Source organism: Falco biarmicus, chromosome 5 (genome assembly GCF_023638135.1).
Source record: "Falco biarmicus isolate bFalBia1 chromosome 5, bFalBia1.pri, whole genome shotgun sequence".
Lineage (NCBI taxonomy): Eukaryota > Metazoa > Chordata > Aves > Falconiformes > Falconidae > Falco > Falco biarmicus.
The window spans coordinates 3,770,041-3,789,654 of NC_079292.1; the positions used below are offsets into that span (position 1 = coordinate 3,770,041).

Genomic DNA, 19,614 nt, shown 5'->3' on the forward strand with positions numbered 1-19,614 from the left:
TGTTTATATAGCCATATACAACTGGGCCACACTGCAGGGGAAACGGTACTGCCGACCTCTATAGAATAATGTAAGTTAGTAGCAGTATATACATTTTTGTGTGTAAGGTCTTTATGAGCAATGCATACATGTCAACTTGATGCAATATGTGTACATTAAAACATCCCTTCACAATATATGTATTTCATCCATAATTTACTCTTCTTTCCTAGTAGATGTTGTCTATAATCCATCCACAAAACATATAGAAGCACACACATGCATAAACATACATATATATGTACACATATTTATTTATATTTGCCATTTAGGCAATAATTTTACTTGTATGTTCTGGTTGGATACTACTGCAAATTTCCAGGATATCTGATTTTCTTTCAGTATTGAATATAGGCTAACAACTTTAAAGTATACACAGTTTATATTATACATTATACCCACAGGTACTATATACATACATATATATACATACATATATATATATATATATATACACTGTTTCTATAATACATGTAGTTTTATATTCTTTTAAGGAGGTTTGCATAGTCTAGAAATAGTTTATGTATGCATTATATTCCTATAAAGGTCTTTGGATCTTTTACTGAATTTGCTTTTTCAGCAGTGACCAGCTTAATTTGATTGAAGATATCAGAATTTGGGTATGAAACTGAATGGTATTGGAATAATCTTATTTCAAATCAACAAAGCAGTTCTGTTATAGCAGGTTGATGTTAGTATATGGAATTGGTAAGCAGTAGAAAAGAGAAACTGTCTACTTGAAATTGCTAGAATAGAAGCGGTGAACCAAATTCACATATTTTAAAGACTAAAGCATCAACCACCCTAAGCAAGCAGTTACGCATATGACAGTATAAACACAGTGTATGCGCAGTGTGCACTAGTGTATAGTGTTACATTATTTGAATCATTTAATCATAGAATTATTTAGGTTGGAAGCGGTGTCTGGAGGTCACCTAGTCCAAAAAAAGATAGAGACCACAGAGCTGTCATACAGTTCATTCTGAAGAAGTGTGCCTTCGGCTTTGTATCTCTCTCTGCTTCCTGATCCCAGAGCACCTTTGTACAGAGCTGCTGCCATGACTTCTGGTAAATACAAAGTCAGGCAAAGTGGATGGTTCTTAAAATAGAGCTTTCATTTGGATAGGAATTCATTTGACAAATGTCCTTGGTCAGAACCACAGTTATTTAAGATGCCACACAAATTTGCTAAAGGGCTAGTGCTGGGAGTGTGGAGACTTTCTATTTTGTTGAATTTGCTGACTATGAAGTTAGTGGTAAAACTTCCATTGATTTTATTGGGAACAGGATTAGTCATTGTGCAAAGATTCATGTTGTACAGAAGATGTACAACTGTTTTCACTTAAGACTAGAGAAGGATTGTAGTTCTTTAATTCATTAGGTTTCACCAGATTAGAACAACTGAATTTTGATTAACAGTACAATTCTCATGGCTTCAGCTCTGGACTACTGTGAGTTTGACGGTGGTGTAGTTTCACTGAAAACAGTGCTGTATCCTCCTGTTGACAAGAGCAAAATGGTTAGACAGTACAGAAGATATATGGCAACATCAGAAACTGGATCTTAGTCTTTTGATTGCCATTCCTGTTTTAAACCAAGACCATGTAATTGTTATTTAATGCACTCCTTCATCTTACTGATAATAACACAGTGATGGCTTTCTGTGCATGGCTCTCTTGCAATGAGGCTGGGTGATGTTCTCCATATTGCAAAAAGACTGTCGCCCTATGCTCTTTTCCTCCCCAGGACAAGACCAATATATGCATGTATGTTTGTCAACATACACAAAAATGCTGTGATGTGTAGTTACAGCTGTGATTAATCATTCAGTTTACAACCCTTAGTTGTCCCTTAGGTAATACACACTTGTATTGGCCTATTTTCTTTGGAGGTACTCTACTCAGTCTTTGGCCTAAATGATTGGATTTGTCTCAGTGTCATAATGACTCTTCCTTTAATGGTTGCTGTATAAATTCAGATTATACCTAATTAAAATAACTTTATTTTGTTTGAACCTAATACATTTTGGATTTGAAGAATTTAGACAAAAGGTTATATGGCCTTTCAGAAAACCTTTTTTAATGAAATATTTATTGCCAGCTTTTCTGTTCTGATTCCTACCAGCTTATCGTCAGTTTTCGTTCAAGCTGTTATATTGCCATTGGGAAAATTAAAAGAAGGGCAGGCCATAGGTGGTCAACATGTGTATCTTATATATGTACATGAATTGCTTGATATCGTTCAAGTTTTATTATATCTGGTGAGTGCAAACATTCATTCAATAAATCTCTCTTTGCTGCTTTCTTACTTATCCCTGTGGGATCATTCTCCTGTCCATGAATTTTATACTTTCTCCTGCCTACATACCATTACCACAGAAATGCAGTATCAGTATCACCAACCTAAACACATTAAGTATATTCACCAAAAGGAAGGCAGACAATTTTAATGCTTCTCCATAGTGTTAACAGTTTTTCTTCAGCATTTCCTCTGGGTGACGATCAACATGTAGTTACACTCAATGCTCTTTAACCTGGCAGGTTTCACGTTGTCCTCTGCACTGGAGACCTTCTGGTCAGTTCTGCTTCAGTGTGACCCATGGAGTGGATCAAATCTTACGTCGTTTTAGTTCCTCTTCTTAGAGACTTAGCTGATGAAAGGTGAAATATAGTTTATGATGGTTTATGGTACACTTAGTCCCAAATTTGAGAGGACAGTTTAGTGTCATCCACCAGACACATTCAGAACACTAATATTTACTACAGCCAGTATTGTGGTGATAAAGCTCTAGCAAGTAGGTGAGAACAAACAATACAAAGCATAGCTAATGCCAGACTTGGACCTGACATATATTCTTTTTTGCATATGCATTCCCTTAGAAATAAGTGGGAATTCTTCTTAAACAGGTAGTTTCTACTTCAAAATTTTTCTCTGTGTTGGACTAAAAGTCATACATTGTGAAGTAAAAATACTGCATCCATTCACTACAGTATTATAAGGAACAGTCATGGAAGGAGTGGCACACTTCACTCGTAAGAGAGAAACAATAGTATGTTTATTGTATAAATCAGCCATTTAACAAAGTTTGATAGTAAATGCAACAGTGGTTTAACAAGATTTGATGGCAAGACATACCTGATTATTTACTGCACAGAGGACAGGGTAAGACAAAGCTGTCAGGGAGACCCTCCCATTGAGTCATGAGGTTCAGAAAGGACCCCTTTGCACTATAAACTCCTCAGAGGGGAGTTTAGGTGCAGCTAGGTCTCTGGCTTGGTCAATGGTTTATATCTAAAGGATTATATGTGCACAATCAATCCTTTAATTAGCTACGATTTCAAACTTCACCATGCTATTAATCATTTACAGAGAATCTGTTGCAACAAGGAATCTCTCAGCCTCGAGGAGTAACCTTGAGAGGTGTCCCTGCTCAAGGGGAGATCCTGGCATGCAGCCTGCTGCCGTGCAGGAGAGCTCCATGGGCCCTGCGCTGGCCACTGTTCATGGAGTAAGAGAATGGACTTATAGCCACCTTTGCGTATCAACTACAGAAGTCAGTTTCTTTCAGACCTGGCTTGAGCTGGACTTTCATCCAGCACTGTTAGGTGGATGCGTTGTTAGAATTAGCCCCTGGCTATCATCTCATTATCTGTCTCCCCCAAATCCACTTTAAGTCTGATACAGCTATCATGACCAGACGTATCCATTGCATCCAATACAAACATCAGTGTTGGTTATAATTTGAGCACTGTCATGGAAATAAAGGTTAGATGCAGGGGGCTGGGGGACCACACCACCACTAGCAGATTTACTGATTCACTCTGTGGTGTAACAGCTGTTCTGAAGGTTCTTGGGAAGTAGCTTGTATCTTATGATCAATATGAGAAGCAGGACATTATGAATCGTCTTCAAGGTCATACAGTACAACACATCCTTCTGTGAAGTAGTACATGTGTATGCATATATGTATCTGTGTTTAAGTACACATTTTTTGTGTTTAGAAAACTGTTAACTATGGTCTAATCTATGTCTTAGGAAGTGTGTTTCAAGATGGTACATCGTGAGCAATAGTAAACTTAGCTCATCACAATGCCAAGTAAAACAGTGACAGACCTCATTTTTGTTTCTTTTTATTAAGGACCTTGATCTGAGGAAGTATTATATATTAGGCATTCATTGGGAATTGATAGCATAGTTTAACTTTTTATTAGCTAGTAAAACTGATAAGCAGTACATAAAAAGATGGACTTTGTTATAGAGGGAATAATAATAAATGTTAATGTGAAGTTTTTAAAAAGTTTATCGGTGTAAAGACTTCTTAACATTCCCTTCTATGGTATGAACACATCCCTTGAAGTATTGCTTTTGTCAATATTTATGTTTGTGTCTATTTTACAGCTGCCAAGTCTAGCACAGAATGGATTTGTACACATAAGTTTTCAGCTTGTCAGTATCTTGAGATTATTTTTACATCTGGTGTGAACATACATGACATGCACCCTCTTTGAGGGTAAGCCCCTCTATATGGCATAGAGGTGAAATTATGAATGTTGTGAGTATGCAATGACTGAACACTTAGTTGTGTCAGTGGAAGACATTGTTCCTAATAAATGGACACAGGAAGAGGTATTGTGTGTGTCTCTAATCTTGAGCCCTTTACTCATTTGTAAAGGTGGGTGTGCTGAATGTAGGTAGTCTTTGCTCACTGCACTGTCTTTGGGCAGCCTTGGATATTACGTGAGCAACTTACAACCTCTTTTGCTGTCACTCTCCTCTGGGTTGTGTAGAAGATAATCTTATCCCATAAATGGATATCTTCTTGGAGGATGAGGAATGATGATATAAAAATCATGGATTTATCCATGAAAACTTTTAGTTTCAGCATGCACCTGCTTCGTAAGTAATTTTGAGCAAAATAGAAATGGAAAATGCTGCAGTGAAGCTGACCATAGAAAATCACTCCTCCAAATCTGTAGAACAGCTGAAACAATGACCAGCATACTCATGCTTCTCTGTCACACTTGTGTAAAGCACTGTTCCCAGACAAACCCTTTATAATGAAAGCCATCATTCAAATCCATCAGTTAAGGAGCTTGGCAAGCTCACTTCCTCTAGCTGGTGCTGCAGTTTGTTATTAGTCTAACAGAAAGGTTATATTTATTTAGTATACTACATCTGTTTTTTTTAACTTGTAAGACAATGTAATTTTCTAAAACCCCAGTGATTTGCCTTTAATAGTGGGGCTCGTGCTAAACCTAGCCATGTTGTCAGCATAGCACCGAAATGAGGGACTTCATTGCTCCATGAAGTAAATGTGGAGAGGAAGGTACTGCTGAGGAATTTACACTGTTCTTGTGTGATCAGTAATGAAACTCTGAAAGCTAAAAAAGAAGATATGGCAGATGCAGCAGATACATGATATTCTGTTCTGGTCCTTATGATGTGCTTGATTTGAGAATTCGTGCTAGCGCCAGTTTAATTGAACCTATGCACCATAAACTTCCTTTACAATGACAGCAGAGAGAGAAGCACTTCAAAAGGAGCAAATTCTGCCTGTTGAACTTTTGGGACTGAGGATCCTTTGTCTGCTTAATATTTTTAGCATCAAACCCTGATTTCGGTTCATCCATAATACTTCTAATTAATGTCATAGATTACTCAGGGGGATTATTTCTTCTCAAATGTAGACATTTAAAAGTGTTGAAATTTGTTTCCTTCTTGAATATGGTTACCATGCTACTTCAGTGTTTACTTTTGCAGTGTTAGTAAGATAAGTTTATATTTCCCTGTGGTTATGTGTGAGCTGTTCTACCTATATGTTCTCAGTAAGTGCAGTACAACAGAGTGCAAAGTCTTGAGAGACTGTATTTTGTATGGAGAATGTTTATGGACTCTTTCCAAGGAAAAAATGGCCAAAGAATGACACCAGCTACTAGTACACTTTCTCTGTTATCTGGTGATTTCAGGGTAAACCTACCATCTGGATTACCAAAAAAACCAACTGCATCACGGTGCCATCACTAGAAAGAAAATAAATATTTGTGTCATAGGCTTTTGCAACAAGTTAAGAGTAATGTTACAAGCAGTATTCAAACAAGCTTCTTTTAAAGAAATTATTTAGATCTGCTAAAAGTACAGTGGATGATTTATGTGATCAAATTTGTCCTTAAATTTCCATAATTTGATTTTTTTATTAATTCACAGGTATTTTCCATGGAAAATTTCCATCATTTGATTTTTTTTATTAATTCATAGGTATGAGTTAGCATATGGCATGCTAACAAGGCTGGATACTTAGGTAGCTGTTGTTTTCAGCTGCATATTTTGGCCACCAGGTTTTCAAACCTGCCAACAGACATGGAGTAATGACGCAGGTCTTGTTGCGTATGATATAACTTACCTCCTGGCTGATCGTAATTAGAAATTTGGGGTTGTTATTTCTGCAGTTTAAGGACTAAACCATATCAACAGGATCTATCAAAACACAATTTCAGCATGTTGAATCTCCTTTCCCACATGACCCATACTGGACCAAATTTTACCCTAAATCTGCTGTGGAACCCAGGATCTTGCAGTGCAGCTCTTGAAACCTGTAGGAAGGGCACTTGTATGATGACATTTTAAAGTCTGTGTTACTTATGTAAATAGTTTTCTAGTCATTCTGGAATAACAATCAAGTCATTCCAGAACAACACATAGTTTGACTGTAAAAAGGAAAACCTGAGAAGTTAAAAATATGGTTTACCTGTGCTGCTACATTATACCTGCTTCTGATATATGACTTTATCTGCATGTTCCTTCTGTCTGATTTCATGCTCCCTGCAGTGACATATTTTGCTAACACAACGGACTTTTCCTTCCCGACATACGGCTTCTGGTTCCAACAAATGTCAGGAGCTTTTTAGACAAACCTGTGCTTTTTATTCTTGTCTTTCTCGGGAGAAATATCAGCATCCCTCCAATAACATTTTTACCCCTATGGCTATTCTGTTTGTTTTATACACAGACTAGCTTTATTTTACATGTAGAGGCTGGTAAAGACATGGAAGGTTGTTTTTTCTTCTTTCTTTTTCTTTTGTTAACAGTTTTAAATATTTTTAGGAACGTGTTAGACAGCCACTTCCAAACTTATGCAAATAAGCACAGTTTCGTTTTAATCCTGAATTCAAGCAGTTATTTCCTTTTTGTAACCAATAGAGGCCTCCAGAGCCAATTAACTAAACCTGCGTGAAGAGGAGTGAACAGGGCACCGTCGGAGTTGCAGGTCCTTCTTGGAGGAGCCCTGTGTAGCTGAGATTTGCAGTTCACACTGACTTACACAGAGGCAGAATGTACTTAGAGAGAAAGGACTCAAATGCCTTGCCATTTCCACTTATTTTTGATAGCATTAGTTACATGATTTCCTTATTAGCAAGTTCTGCTTTTAGGTCGTTGTCCAAAAAGAGACATGGAAACTCAAAACTGGAGGCCGGCCCTGCTGTGGTGCTGCTGGGGTGCAGAGATGGGGCTGGCAGCCCAGGGGTGGCTGGCGTGGAGCCCTGGGCTGCGGGCAGGGTGTGCCAGGCAGGGACAGCAAGGCCTGTTGTAGCCCTCGCTGAGGCCATGAGTATCTCTCTTAATACTGTGCTTCAGCCATGGTTTTCTTTTTCTTGCTTTTTTTGTAAAATGCAGCATATCGAATGTGTTCTTTTTGCCCTGAGACTGTATGGGAATTTGAGAAATGACATTGTCACGTCCTGAAACATGGGATCAGTATTAATTACCTTAAAACGTAGTGTACCAAATAGGAAAAAATATTTACAATTAGGTTTATATATGTAAATGCCTTGCTTTCACATTTATCTATACATCCTTGGCTTGATTTTTCAAGCCTTTTCTGGTGTGGAATTTCTCTTTGTAGCAATTCTGTTTGATAATTACCTTCAGAAACATAAATCTTGAATTTTTTTTACTGAACTTTATTTTTACATTTATTTTTCTGTTATGGTTTGAATAGTAAGATAGAAGGAAAATTATTCTTAATTATACAACAAAATATTAAGCAATTACATACAATAGCAGTATCAGGTGTAATAAGTTTGGGCATTAGTCTTATCTGTCAGAAAAAGAAATCTCAAAATGGATCCTGAACGTATCTTGAATCTCCACAGACTATTTTCTTTCCTGTGAAAGTATTTAGAAGGGTAGGATCTATCTTAATTAAAATTTACTGCTTATTTCAGAATGGAAGGGCTGGAGACTATATCCTCCTAATGTCTGTGCTGTTTATGTGCTTGAGATGGCTAAGTGGTAGTCTGAAAATTGCAATCAGATTAGTAATTACTAAGGGGACATAATGTACTGTTTCATTGCAGTGGAACTCTAAAAATACTTAAACTGACGGTTAAAAGGAAAAGGCATTCATCATATTTTTCTCCTTATTTTATTCATAAGTTTTACTTAACTGGGTTCTACAGTGAGTTTTCCTTAATAAAATGAGCACTAAAGACACATTTTTTGAGACAACTTCTTTTCTTTTATACCACTAAAATCCTAAATCGCTCCTTTTAAGACTGGGAAGCTACAGAGGTCACACAGTAAGGTTGATTGCAGCCAAATATAGCTTTGAACCTATAATGAAGAAAATCTATGGAAAGTTTTGAGAAATTTGTCTGCTGCCTTTTAGTTTACTAAGCACCTGTTGGTTACATCAGTAAATTAGGATTATGCAAATTAGTTAGTTTTTGTTTCAGGCAGTGACATTGGCCCTGTCTCTACTGACAGCACAGTCATACCCTCAAGAGAAACTGGTAAAGACTATTTATTTTAAACAGGTTGTCTAACTGCACTAGCATGAAGAATTGCTTTGTGTAGTCTGTTCCTTAAACAGCTGTAATGTTTGTTTCAACAGAAAGATACAAGGTCCTAAATGATACAGGAAGCATCTTGGAAAGAACTGCTTTCAGTATCAGTGATTTTAGTAACAGAAAAGGGAAACAGTGTATTTCCATGAATATATTCTATTGAAAAATTGAAATGCCCTTGTATCGCATAAGTTAAGATTGAAGTGATGTTCTTATGTATATAGTTATTCTGAAATTGTGCTGATTCATTTCAACAGGTTTTCCCCATACTGGGTTACAGATGCTGAGCCAATTCTGGTCTGTTACTTTAGATTAAACATGTTTTTTCAGAAGCTTAGTGGGAGTTGCTCTTTCTTTTATAGTAGTTGGATTTCCACAATTTTTGCTATTGTAGCTTAAAACTGAGTGTGGTTCTTTAGAGCAAACCAATTCCTTGCCATAATCTCTCTCATTTTGAACTAAAACTGAAAAAGAAAAGGTAATAGGACTGTCTGAAATTGGATGATGTTCGGTGTAAGAGATCTTTTGGGACATTTTCTTTGAGGAAGAATATATAACATAAAAAATGATAAATTCCACTTAAATGTATGCTTTTTATTTTTTTAATTGAAAAACGTTTAAATATTGGTTGCTGAAGTTAAAGTCGAGCTGAAAATCATGAGTGACAATACATACTTAAGTTGTCCCTTATTTCAGTAAGAATTGTTGATATACAGCTCTGCTCAGGAGTTGGCATGGCTCTGTTGTCAGAAAGACTTCAATATTGTAATAGAAAACTACTGAATGTATTCCTATGATCTGATTTTGAAACAACTCCTGCATTGTGTTCACTGACAAAAGAGTATCTGAATCTAGCCAAGAATTTTAATAATATCTAAGTTGATGCATTTTGAACTAAAAGAGCTTGTGTTGCTAGGCATCAAATTGGTGATGCATGGGAAAATTGTTCACTGAAACTATAATATAAGCCTGCATGTACAATTCAGAAGTAGATTTTCTAGATGAGCATGAAGTCTAAAACCCTGGAAAGAGACGTGTATTTAGATAGAGTTTTACTTTCATTGTACCCCCAGATACCATGAGTTCATCAAATGATTTTATTTCTCTAAATGATTTTCAGGGAAAGTCTTCAGGTTTTCAGCATGCATAAATTACAAATTCATAATATCTATAACTTGCTAGTTGTAATTATTGTGGATTAGACAGATTTTATCTTCTGTTAGAGAACAGAAACATTTTCCTCCACAGAAAATTAAAATATTATCCCATGTATCCTCCATGTAATATGAAAATATTTACTATTTAAAGGTTTTCGTTATGACAGAAAACACAGATCTTTCAAAAGCTTTGTTCTATCAGCAATGGCATATGGTTGACAGGGGTCTTACTAACAAACATTAATAATGTCAATTACTTTTAAACTTTTCAGTAACACGTTTCTTTCAAGAATGTATGCACTAAAGAACTTCTTAAAAAATAATAGTTTTCCCTTGAGGTATTTATGGCAATTTCTGCAAAATATATGTACCTAAACTCACTGATTCCTACAGTTTTCCGTGAAAGTCTCGGAGAGAGCAGTTTCAGAACTGATAACAATGGCACTTGATTCAGAAAAAAAGCAAGCTAGGTGCTGAGTACAGCAATTACTCTAAACAAGTCCATGGGTACAGGCTAAAAGCTGAAAGCCTAATCCTGTTGTATTTGGAATTTTAACGATTGTGGGTTTTTTTTTTCTTTTGGCTTAGTGTGACATAATATTTTAATTCAGAATCCTGTAGTTTGCCCTTTTCCTGAAAGAATTCCATGTGTGTTTCTGGATGGGAGAGAGGGGGCATATCAGCTGGCATTTTAAGAATGTAATACTTTGTTCTGGTTGATACTCCAGAAGGCTGCGCTGCCATTCACTGAGACCTATACAGGTTAGCGAGTTGGGCAGAGGGGAACTTAATGGTGTTCCACAAAGGCAAATGTAGGGTCCAGCACCTAGAGAGGAACAACCCCACGCACCAGTACAGGCCAGGGGTGACCTGCTGGAAGGCAGCTCTGCAGAGAAGGACCCGGGAGTTCTGGTGGACAGCAAGTTGCCCATGGGCCAGCCGTGTGCCCTGGGGGCCAAGAAGGCCAAGGGGATCCTGGGGGGCATTAGGAGGAACATGGCCAGCAGGTGGAGGGAGGTGATCCTGCCCCTCTGCCCTGCCCTGCTGAGGCCACATCTGGAGCGCTGTGTCCAGTTCTGGGCTCCCCAGTTCAAGAGAGACAAGGAACTACTGGAGAGGGCCCAGCAGGGGACTACGAAGAGGATGAGGGGACTGGAGCATCTCATTTCTGAGGAAAGGCTGAGAGAGCTGGGGCTGTTCGGCCTGGAGAAGAGAAGACTGAGAGGGGCTCTTATCTACGCATACAAATATCTTAAGGGTGGGTGTCAAGAGGATGGGGTCAGGGTCTTCTCAGTGGTGCCCAGCGACAGGACAAGAGGCAACGGACACAAACTGCAGCACAGGGAGTTCCACCTGAATATGAGGAAGAACTTTACTTTAAAAGTGACAGAGCACTGGGACAGGCTGCCCAGAGAGGCTGTGGAGTCTCCTTTTCTGGAGACATTCAAAACTCACCTGGATGCAATGCAGTGCACCCTGCTTTGGGTGAACCTGCTTTAGCAGAGGTTTCGACTAAATGATCTCCAGAGATCCCTTCCAACCCTGACCATTCTGTGATTCTGTGATTCTAAAGAGCATTAAAGAACTTGAACCTTTTCTCAGTTTAGTAACCAGATGGTGGCAACACAAAATCAAATAACTTCCAGTGAGCTCTTAATTACTAAAAGAAAGTTATAAAAGAAATATTAATAACATGTACAATATTTTTATATACATATACAATAATAGTAAAACAAAAACAACAACAAAGAAATACCCACTCATTACACACATTAGCTTGGAAAACTGGATAAGGATAACTCTGAAATAATCTTTATGCTTGGTCTATAAAATAAATTTTCTTGGAAGAAAAACTTTCAGACAAGGATAGAATGAATCTGAGTTCTCTGATGGTGCTTGCCTTTTTTTCCCCAAAGATTGTCTCATTCAGGTTAGAAGACAGTGAATTGCTTTGTGTGCTGCAAGTACATTAATATGATCTACTGAAAATATGGAGTCTTTATGATTTTCCATAGCTCTAAATCTCTCAAGTGGAAAATCTCCAGTGCAGCTCTGCCCACTGCTGCCTTGAGAATTCTTCTTTGTGCTTAGGAGGGGAGAGTGTTCAGAAGCTCACAGATGAATGGCCTTTATTGATTAATATCTTTGAAAGAGGTCACTATGTTAACTTCTCTGAAAATAAAGGGTATCCTAGTTCTTGGAACTTTGTACTTACAGGATTATATTCCTTTTGTTCCATCATTTTGTCCTTTACATTTCTAGATTAAATTGTTAAAAAGCAAAAGTAGCATACCTGTCATTTAGGTAAAGTACTCCTGTAGACTTTCTCTCTAGTTACCGAGAGACAGAGAGGATGTGCTTTACAACAGGATGACTCTCTCCGGAGATGGGCCTCCGTAACTTTAGGTAATACTTTTCATACTTTACAGCCGTCTAAAGCCCAGTGGACAGTGGATGTACACTATGTTACAGTGCTCAATATACTTGCAATCTTTGCACCCTGTGACACAATGACCAGAAAGTATTTGTCATCTATGTGGGAAGGGCTGCTGCAGCTCAATGCTAGCTTTTGATTTTCTTCTGCTATAGAAACAAGAGTGGCAACAGAGAAATGATTATTTTTTTTTAAATAATCTACATAATGTTCTAAAAATCTTTCCAATTTACCCTTATTTTTAAGAGCTGTACAAAATTCCTTGAAAGGCAGTGTGACATTACCTTTGTGTAACAATTGCTATCATTTAGATATCCTAGTTTTCAAAGTTTATTTAAAAAAAAAAAAAAAAGTCACTATGCCTGAAAGAAATTATCGACTCTGAACAAAATAAACAACTGAAAATAATCATAAATCCCAAATAGCCTAGTTGGCTCAAAATGATCCTATGCAGAACTAAAAGTGGAAAGATCCAAAAGCAGAAAAGACTATCTATAGATATTCTTATTGCTAGTCACTGCTTGCATTCCTTGGAAAGCTTTTTGCTTTCTACAAATAATCTTGACATAAAGCTTCGTTGTTTGTTTGTTTCTCTATACTACAGTCCTTATTTACCTTCACTGTGCTGTAACTCTGAAATGGGGGTTTATATAATGATTCACCTAGATTATATGATTCACCATATCTTTCAATGAAAGGAACAATAGTATAAAGACTTAAAGAGAGTGGACTATGTGGCAAGCCATACTCTCAGGAACATTTACACATGTCATATTTATGCTTCCACTTTTTCTTTGGTTTCCATTCAATTTCTGTTCTCAATGCAGGACCATAATCATGATGGTTCAAAAGCCTAAAGGGGTCAAGATCTAAAACTACCGCTGGTTATGTCTTTTTTACATGATCTACTAAGACAGCTGTATCCCTTGGGAACAATAAATCTCCTACAACTCAGAATGAAATATATTAGCAATGGAGGAAAAAAAAGAATGCTTTTCAGTTTTTTCCAGTTTAAGATGTTTCAGTGTAGCTGGATTGGCCTTGTCCTTATTTGGGAAACCATGTGTCCCTTTTTTCTGGCTGAATCTTTGCTTTCTAATCCAAGATTTCGGAGGAAACAAAGAAAAAAAAACAACAGTAAAGTATAAATCCTCTTATCAGTGTGCTTATCCTAAGATGTTTTTATTAACAGAGTAGATGGAAAGGAATAGAAAGCCAGGACTGACCATAGCTCATGAGTCTAGTTGCCAGCAGCCATTAAACACTACGGTGAGAATGTTCATTATCATGACTATTATATCTGTATCTATAAATGCCTAATATATATTACTTACGTATATGTCATATATTTGCATGAATTTGTAGAGTACCTTGTTCCGTGTTGTAGTTCACTGCAGTGTACCAGTCACAGCAACATAAATTTTAGGTGGCTTAGCAGTGAACCAGTCGCAATGTTGTTGACAGCCTACAATATTTTGCTATTCTGACAGTTTCAAAACAGTATCCACGCAACAGGGAGCATCAGAAATTGGGTCTGAGAAGAATATACTGGGTAAACTTGATTCTAAATAGAAAAAAACCAAAAGCGGTATACAGAAATATCATTATGCTTTGAGACTTAAATGCCATTCATATATGTTTCAGGTTGCTTTCTGTTTGTGGTTTGTTTGGGTTTTGTAATTTTGATGTTAAAATAGATTTTAAATTTCTGCTTTTTGTCTCATTGTTCTTTTTCAATATTTCAACAACATAAAATAATTCACTGTTAATATCATTTAAACTGCATAACTTTTTTTAATAAATACAATATTGCATTTGTTCCAATCTTTTTAAAAAAAAAAACAAAATGTAGTAATCTTGTGATTTGTGGATGTATTTTTGCACATATTCATCTGGCAGTTTATCATTGCTTGTCTATAAAGACAAAGTCTATCGGAAATTATATTTACAACTGTACCATAAAATCCAGAAATTAAAAGTAATACAAAGTGATAGCTGGGACCTTTTTAAGTCTTTCTGCACACTGAAGTTCAGTCATGTATCTTTCTTGCTTGTAAAAGATAGTATTTTGGTATACTAGTAGTATACTGTTGGTTGTACCAGAGGAATCATATAATTTTAAATATATAACATTTACTTCAGGTTAATGTTCTTCATGAAATTATTTTTGCAACTTTTTTTTTTTTTTATCCCCTCTTTTAGCACAGTCCAAATTCAGAATTAGGTGGTGTGGATATTGTTAGTGTTCAGGAAAAGCTACATATATTGAAGTCAATAAAAAGCAAACAACATTACTGAGCTAGTGGGCCAGTGTCATTTTACTGTCATGTGCAGGATGGTTACATAGTAAATTTAGTAAAATAAAAAAGACCAGGTACTTCAAATATGAGTCAGGTAAAGAATGAGTTACCGTTCATTTTAGATGAAACAAGAGCCAAAGGACTGAAAATTTGGTCATACCTTGAAAGACTTTTTCTTTCAAAAACAACATGCAAAGCAGTTAAGACTTCATTATATTCATGGACATGTGGGAAGTTTTTTGTTTTCCATATACTTTATAATTTCTTTTCTGAAAGTGCATAAAGAGCACACCATTTAAATTTCATTGCTGAAAAGCAGATTGTTCCTTTACTTAGCCAACCAAAGTAACCTATGTAACCTCTGCTCTCTGGCTTTTATGGAACAATAATAATTTCTTGACAGAACCAGTTTGCAGGGTGTTCATATGTCCACCACAAAGAAAAATCGTATGTCATCTTGGTTTTATTATATCCATCAGCTGGCTGCCCATTTGTTGTGGAGTGTCTGCTGTGACAGAGGGCCATGACTCTACTCGGCTATAACAGATTGCCTGTAGTGCATTCAGTGACTCTGGTACCTGTTGCTGGTTCTTTTTCCAGGTCAACTGGCTGCAGGTACATGTGAGATTGTTACTTTGGACAGAGATAGCAGTCAGCCCCGAAGGACTATAGCCCGACAAACAGCTCGCTGTGCATGTAAAAAAGGACAGATTGCCGGTACAACAAGAGCAAGGCCAGCCTGTGTTGATGGTAAGAAGCAAAGATCTATTCAATCAGTTTCTGCCAATACAAGAGTAATGTAAACTGGTAGTGTCTCATAAAAAAATAAAACCACTATAGACAAAATTTTCATGTGTCCCAACTAGCAATGGCAATACCATTGAAATTCCCAGAAAGGGTACATTACTAACAGTATAAATATTTCAGTTACAGGTTTTTTTTAATTAGAATTTTCACTTTTGTTTTAGTGTGACATGCAGTTGAATGTTAAGGGTGTGGTGCTGTTGTATTTTGCATGTGATGATAGGATCAGCAGTGAAATGGCATTCTTTTGTCCCCTACTTTTTAATCCTTATAAGATTAAAAAAAATTCCAGAACCTCAAAGGTTTTATGACACTGGGAAGTTAATGTGACAGTGTGGTAATTAATGTTAAAAATACGAATGATACTATAGCTGGAGTATAGTATCAGAATATACCTCACATGTCCAGCGTTCCTTCCTTCCTTAAAATGATGATTCCATGTGATTTACTGCAGATGCAGTGATTGCATGCAGCTGGACAACTGCTGATACACAGGGAGGCATGAAAATATTTCACTTTGCAATAATTTTTTGAGACACATGAATTTTTGTGTTACAGATAAATAAGATGTTAACAGTGAGACAATCTTCAAGACAGGTCTGCTAGTGCAAGGCTATTAGCAAGCATTCATATTAAAAATGGAATTGGAGGCATATTTAAAATAGATGATGCAAAATTGTATGTTTTGATCTAGGCTCATTTCACAAAAGTGAAAACAAGATGCTTATGTATAGAACTATAATAAATTCACAGACTGCCTTTGAATACTGACTGGTTTGAGTCCTTAGATAAAAATATTGCTGCAAACACCCTACTGTTGCCTCAGAATTTGGTCTTACTATGATTATCAAAGAAGACAGCTTAAAGGAGATTTCAAGAGCGTACCCACAAAGCTAAATATAGAACAGCGTGCACATTCTATTTTTTCATTTTTCTTTCACTGTTTTTGGTACTCTCTAAGACAGTTTCTTAGCTGTCTCTTTCATAATGTGCTACTATATCCAGTAGTTCTCTTCTTTCCTGTTTTATTGTAAAATCATAAGACTTAATTGCTTAAGAAGACAATTATTTTGTTGTGTCATTCATAGTTGTAACTTTAGCAAAAATACTTGTTAGCAATTAGAACTCTTACCAGGTTCCCAAATTAAAAAGAAGGCACAAACTACAACTGTGATCTATAGGATTTGTTCGTGAATTAAGTTTTAAAAAGTTTTACATAGCATAAACACAATTATATAGGAAAGAATAAACAAGTGCTTTATCTTGTCTATAATCTTCTGCTTGCAAGTAAAGCTGACAGATAAATTGGCCATTGACTAACAAGTACACATCTCTGAATTTACCAGCTACGTATTTTAAAGAAATGCACTGAATTTCTCTGTACTGTTTGTATTAATTTCTAGAATAAAGTTCTTTCAAACACAGCTAAATGTTTTCTTCTGGACAGAACATGAAATTACATAAAATTAGGGCTAAGATAAGCTAGTTTTGTCTCTGATACTAAGTCAAATACTGTTGGTTAAGGGATGCAACAACCAAACAATTGGGTTTGGTTTGTTTTCTTATAAAGAATCCCATTCTCCAAACAAACAAATCCTTCCCTAAGCTTTCTTAAATAGGACATAGAGTGTGCTTTTTTGAATTTTATATATGTATATTATAGTTGATGTTCAGGACATAATTACTATTGGAGTTTTCATTTCTGGTATCAAAAAGAAAAAAGAAAAAAACCTCATTGGGTATTGGGTTTTTTTCATGCCAGTTTGCTTTTCAAAGATTTGGTTCTTATAGTCCTTTAGGTTTGTTCTTTCTATAGTCCTGATTTTAATGAGACTATTTTTGAGGTAAAGGTAGCAGAATTAGACCTTAGACCTTTAATAATTAATGCAAAGTCATTTGTGAAGGAAGCAGGCACAGTAAGTATGACCTGCTAACCTACTAACAGGAAAACATTAGCTAAGAATTGCATTACAGCTTCTGGCAAGAGAGCGTTTTGAAGAATCAGTACCAAAGCTGGTAATTTTTACAGTCTTAAAATGCATCAAGTTGTACCTGGCTACCATTTGTTCATTGTTTAATGGAAAGAAGTGCCTTAGAATATATTCAGTTATGCTGTATATTTCCTGGAGCAATGAAATGTGATTGTCAATTATTGCAGCAAAAAGAGTAAGTAATTTAAGGGCTCTTAAACCTCACAAGCATTGTCTGAGATTGTACTTGTCAACATAGCTTTTACATCAAGTCCTGAGTTGATTACCAAAATCCACTCCACTTTCCGCTGCTACATCAGCTAAGGTCCTTTCCTAAAAAATGGAAGACAGTATATAGCAGATAGATAAAACCAGGATTTTTAAAAAATGAGAATGCAGTGTTTAAGGCTTGGTCTGAGCAGAGCATGAACAACAGAGATTTTCGTGAAATGTTTCCCTACGATGGAGAGTGCTGATTTACTCTTTTTTTCCTAGCAGTCTTTAAGTATGGCAGATTGCTAATGTAATCTGAAAAAATGGCATCAATGTTCACCCTGATTTCAAGCTTGATTTAGTGTTGATTGCTTCATTCCTAGACACACAGAGTCATAATGCATATTTGGTATGTTGGGTTGTGATGTAATTTTTATTCATGAATATAGGGCTTGTGATATTATGACAGTAGTTTGCCTGCACTTTTAGTTATATTATTATTATTTACAACTAGCATTCCCTAGTCCCTTTTTTGAAATCCAATTCCATAGCAATGACCTCAGTTGCATTACTTTGATAAGATACTATATTTCAACATAGCATCTGGTTTATTACCAGAGTAATTTCCCTGTGTGTCAGTCAAGCTTCATCAGTTTTTTAAACTGGAGCCTGTGAAAGATTGGAAGGTAGCAATTATTCTCTATTTTTGTCCAGTACTTTCACTAATTTAAACTTGTTCTAAAGCAAATGACAAAAAGTCCTTCATAACAGTGTGTGTACATGTGCACTCATGGTTTGAGTTCTCTCACAACAGTTGTATCTATCTGCAAATAAAATTTGTTATGCTAAAACATTTTGTAGAGTACAAGTATATTAACCTGAGAAAAGTGGGATGAACATTTAGATGTTCAATAGATTCCAGTAATTATGTCCAATATATATTTGTAACACAAAAATAAACAGCTATTTGCTCCAGAAGACAGAAACGGTTGATGAGAGGAAAAGTGGTATGACAGAAGTGGTTTAATTGCTTGAGAAAAGTAGGATACAAATCTTGAATTTACTTACCTGAATTCTGGGATTAGGTTTTCATGTCTGGATTTGAGTTCTGGTTACTTTTATTGTCCACACAGTGCTATAAGAGATCCCAGGACATTGATCCTGATATCCAAAATCCCTAAAAATTTCCTAAATTGGGAATAGCTCAGGAAACAGAATTCAAAGTGGTCAGACAATTTATGTTGCATATCATGTAAATTATAGCTGGTTGGTTGGTGGGGTTTTTTTTTTGTTTGTTTTTCTTTTTTTTTTACTTTTTGAAGTTTTGATAAAGTTTTGGTTCTTTTGCAAGCATTTTAACAGTAATATTTTTATAGACAGTATAATTTGTTCATACATTATGATTAACATGCTTTTCAGTTGGCATTGATTGATTTTATTTTACACAGAAGCTCACGATCCACAAGGAAGACATTAGTTTCAATCAATAATTCCCTACTCTTCTCATTATCTCTAGGAGTCTACAGGGAGGTGTAGGGGTCAGAACTAATGATTAATAGAATCCTAGGTCATGCACTTGAAACAAAAGTTCCTAATACCTGGAAAGCTTCATCATTCTAAAGTAACTTATCTATACTGAGGGGAAAAAAAGATTTAAAAAAGAAAAAAGAAGGACTAATGATTTTCAGAAATGGGAATTTTTGCTTTTCCATTTAGAGTATTTTATATGTTTGTTAATGTGCTATTTGTATTATTTTATCCTGGTTTTATTGCCTATAATTGCAAATGTTTCCTCACAGTAAATATTATACATTTAGCTTTGTTGCATTTAATGCATGCCAATTTAAATAAAGT

At 36.1% G+C, this 19,614-nt stretch overlaps 1 protein-coding gene across 6 annotated transcripts in view; it reads left to right on the forward strand.

Moving 5' to 3' along the window:
• The window catches only part of TAFA5 (TAFA chemokine like family member 5), a 451,127-nt gene that overhangs the window by 231,054 nt on the left and 200,459 nt on the right, over positions 1-19,614 (forward strand). For all 6 annotated transcript variants that reach the window (XR_008822310.1, XR_008822311.1, XR_008822312.1 and 3 more), the window contains one exon: positions 15,374-15,523. Coding sequence is in view for 1 of the 6 variants with exons in the window: in XM_056341790.1 (XP_056197765.1) it covers positions 15,374-15,523 (150 nt within the window). In the remaining 5 variants the exon portion in view is untranslated. The remainder of the gene's footprint in view (positions 1-15,373; positions 15,524-19,614) is intronic.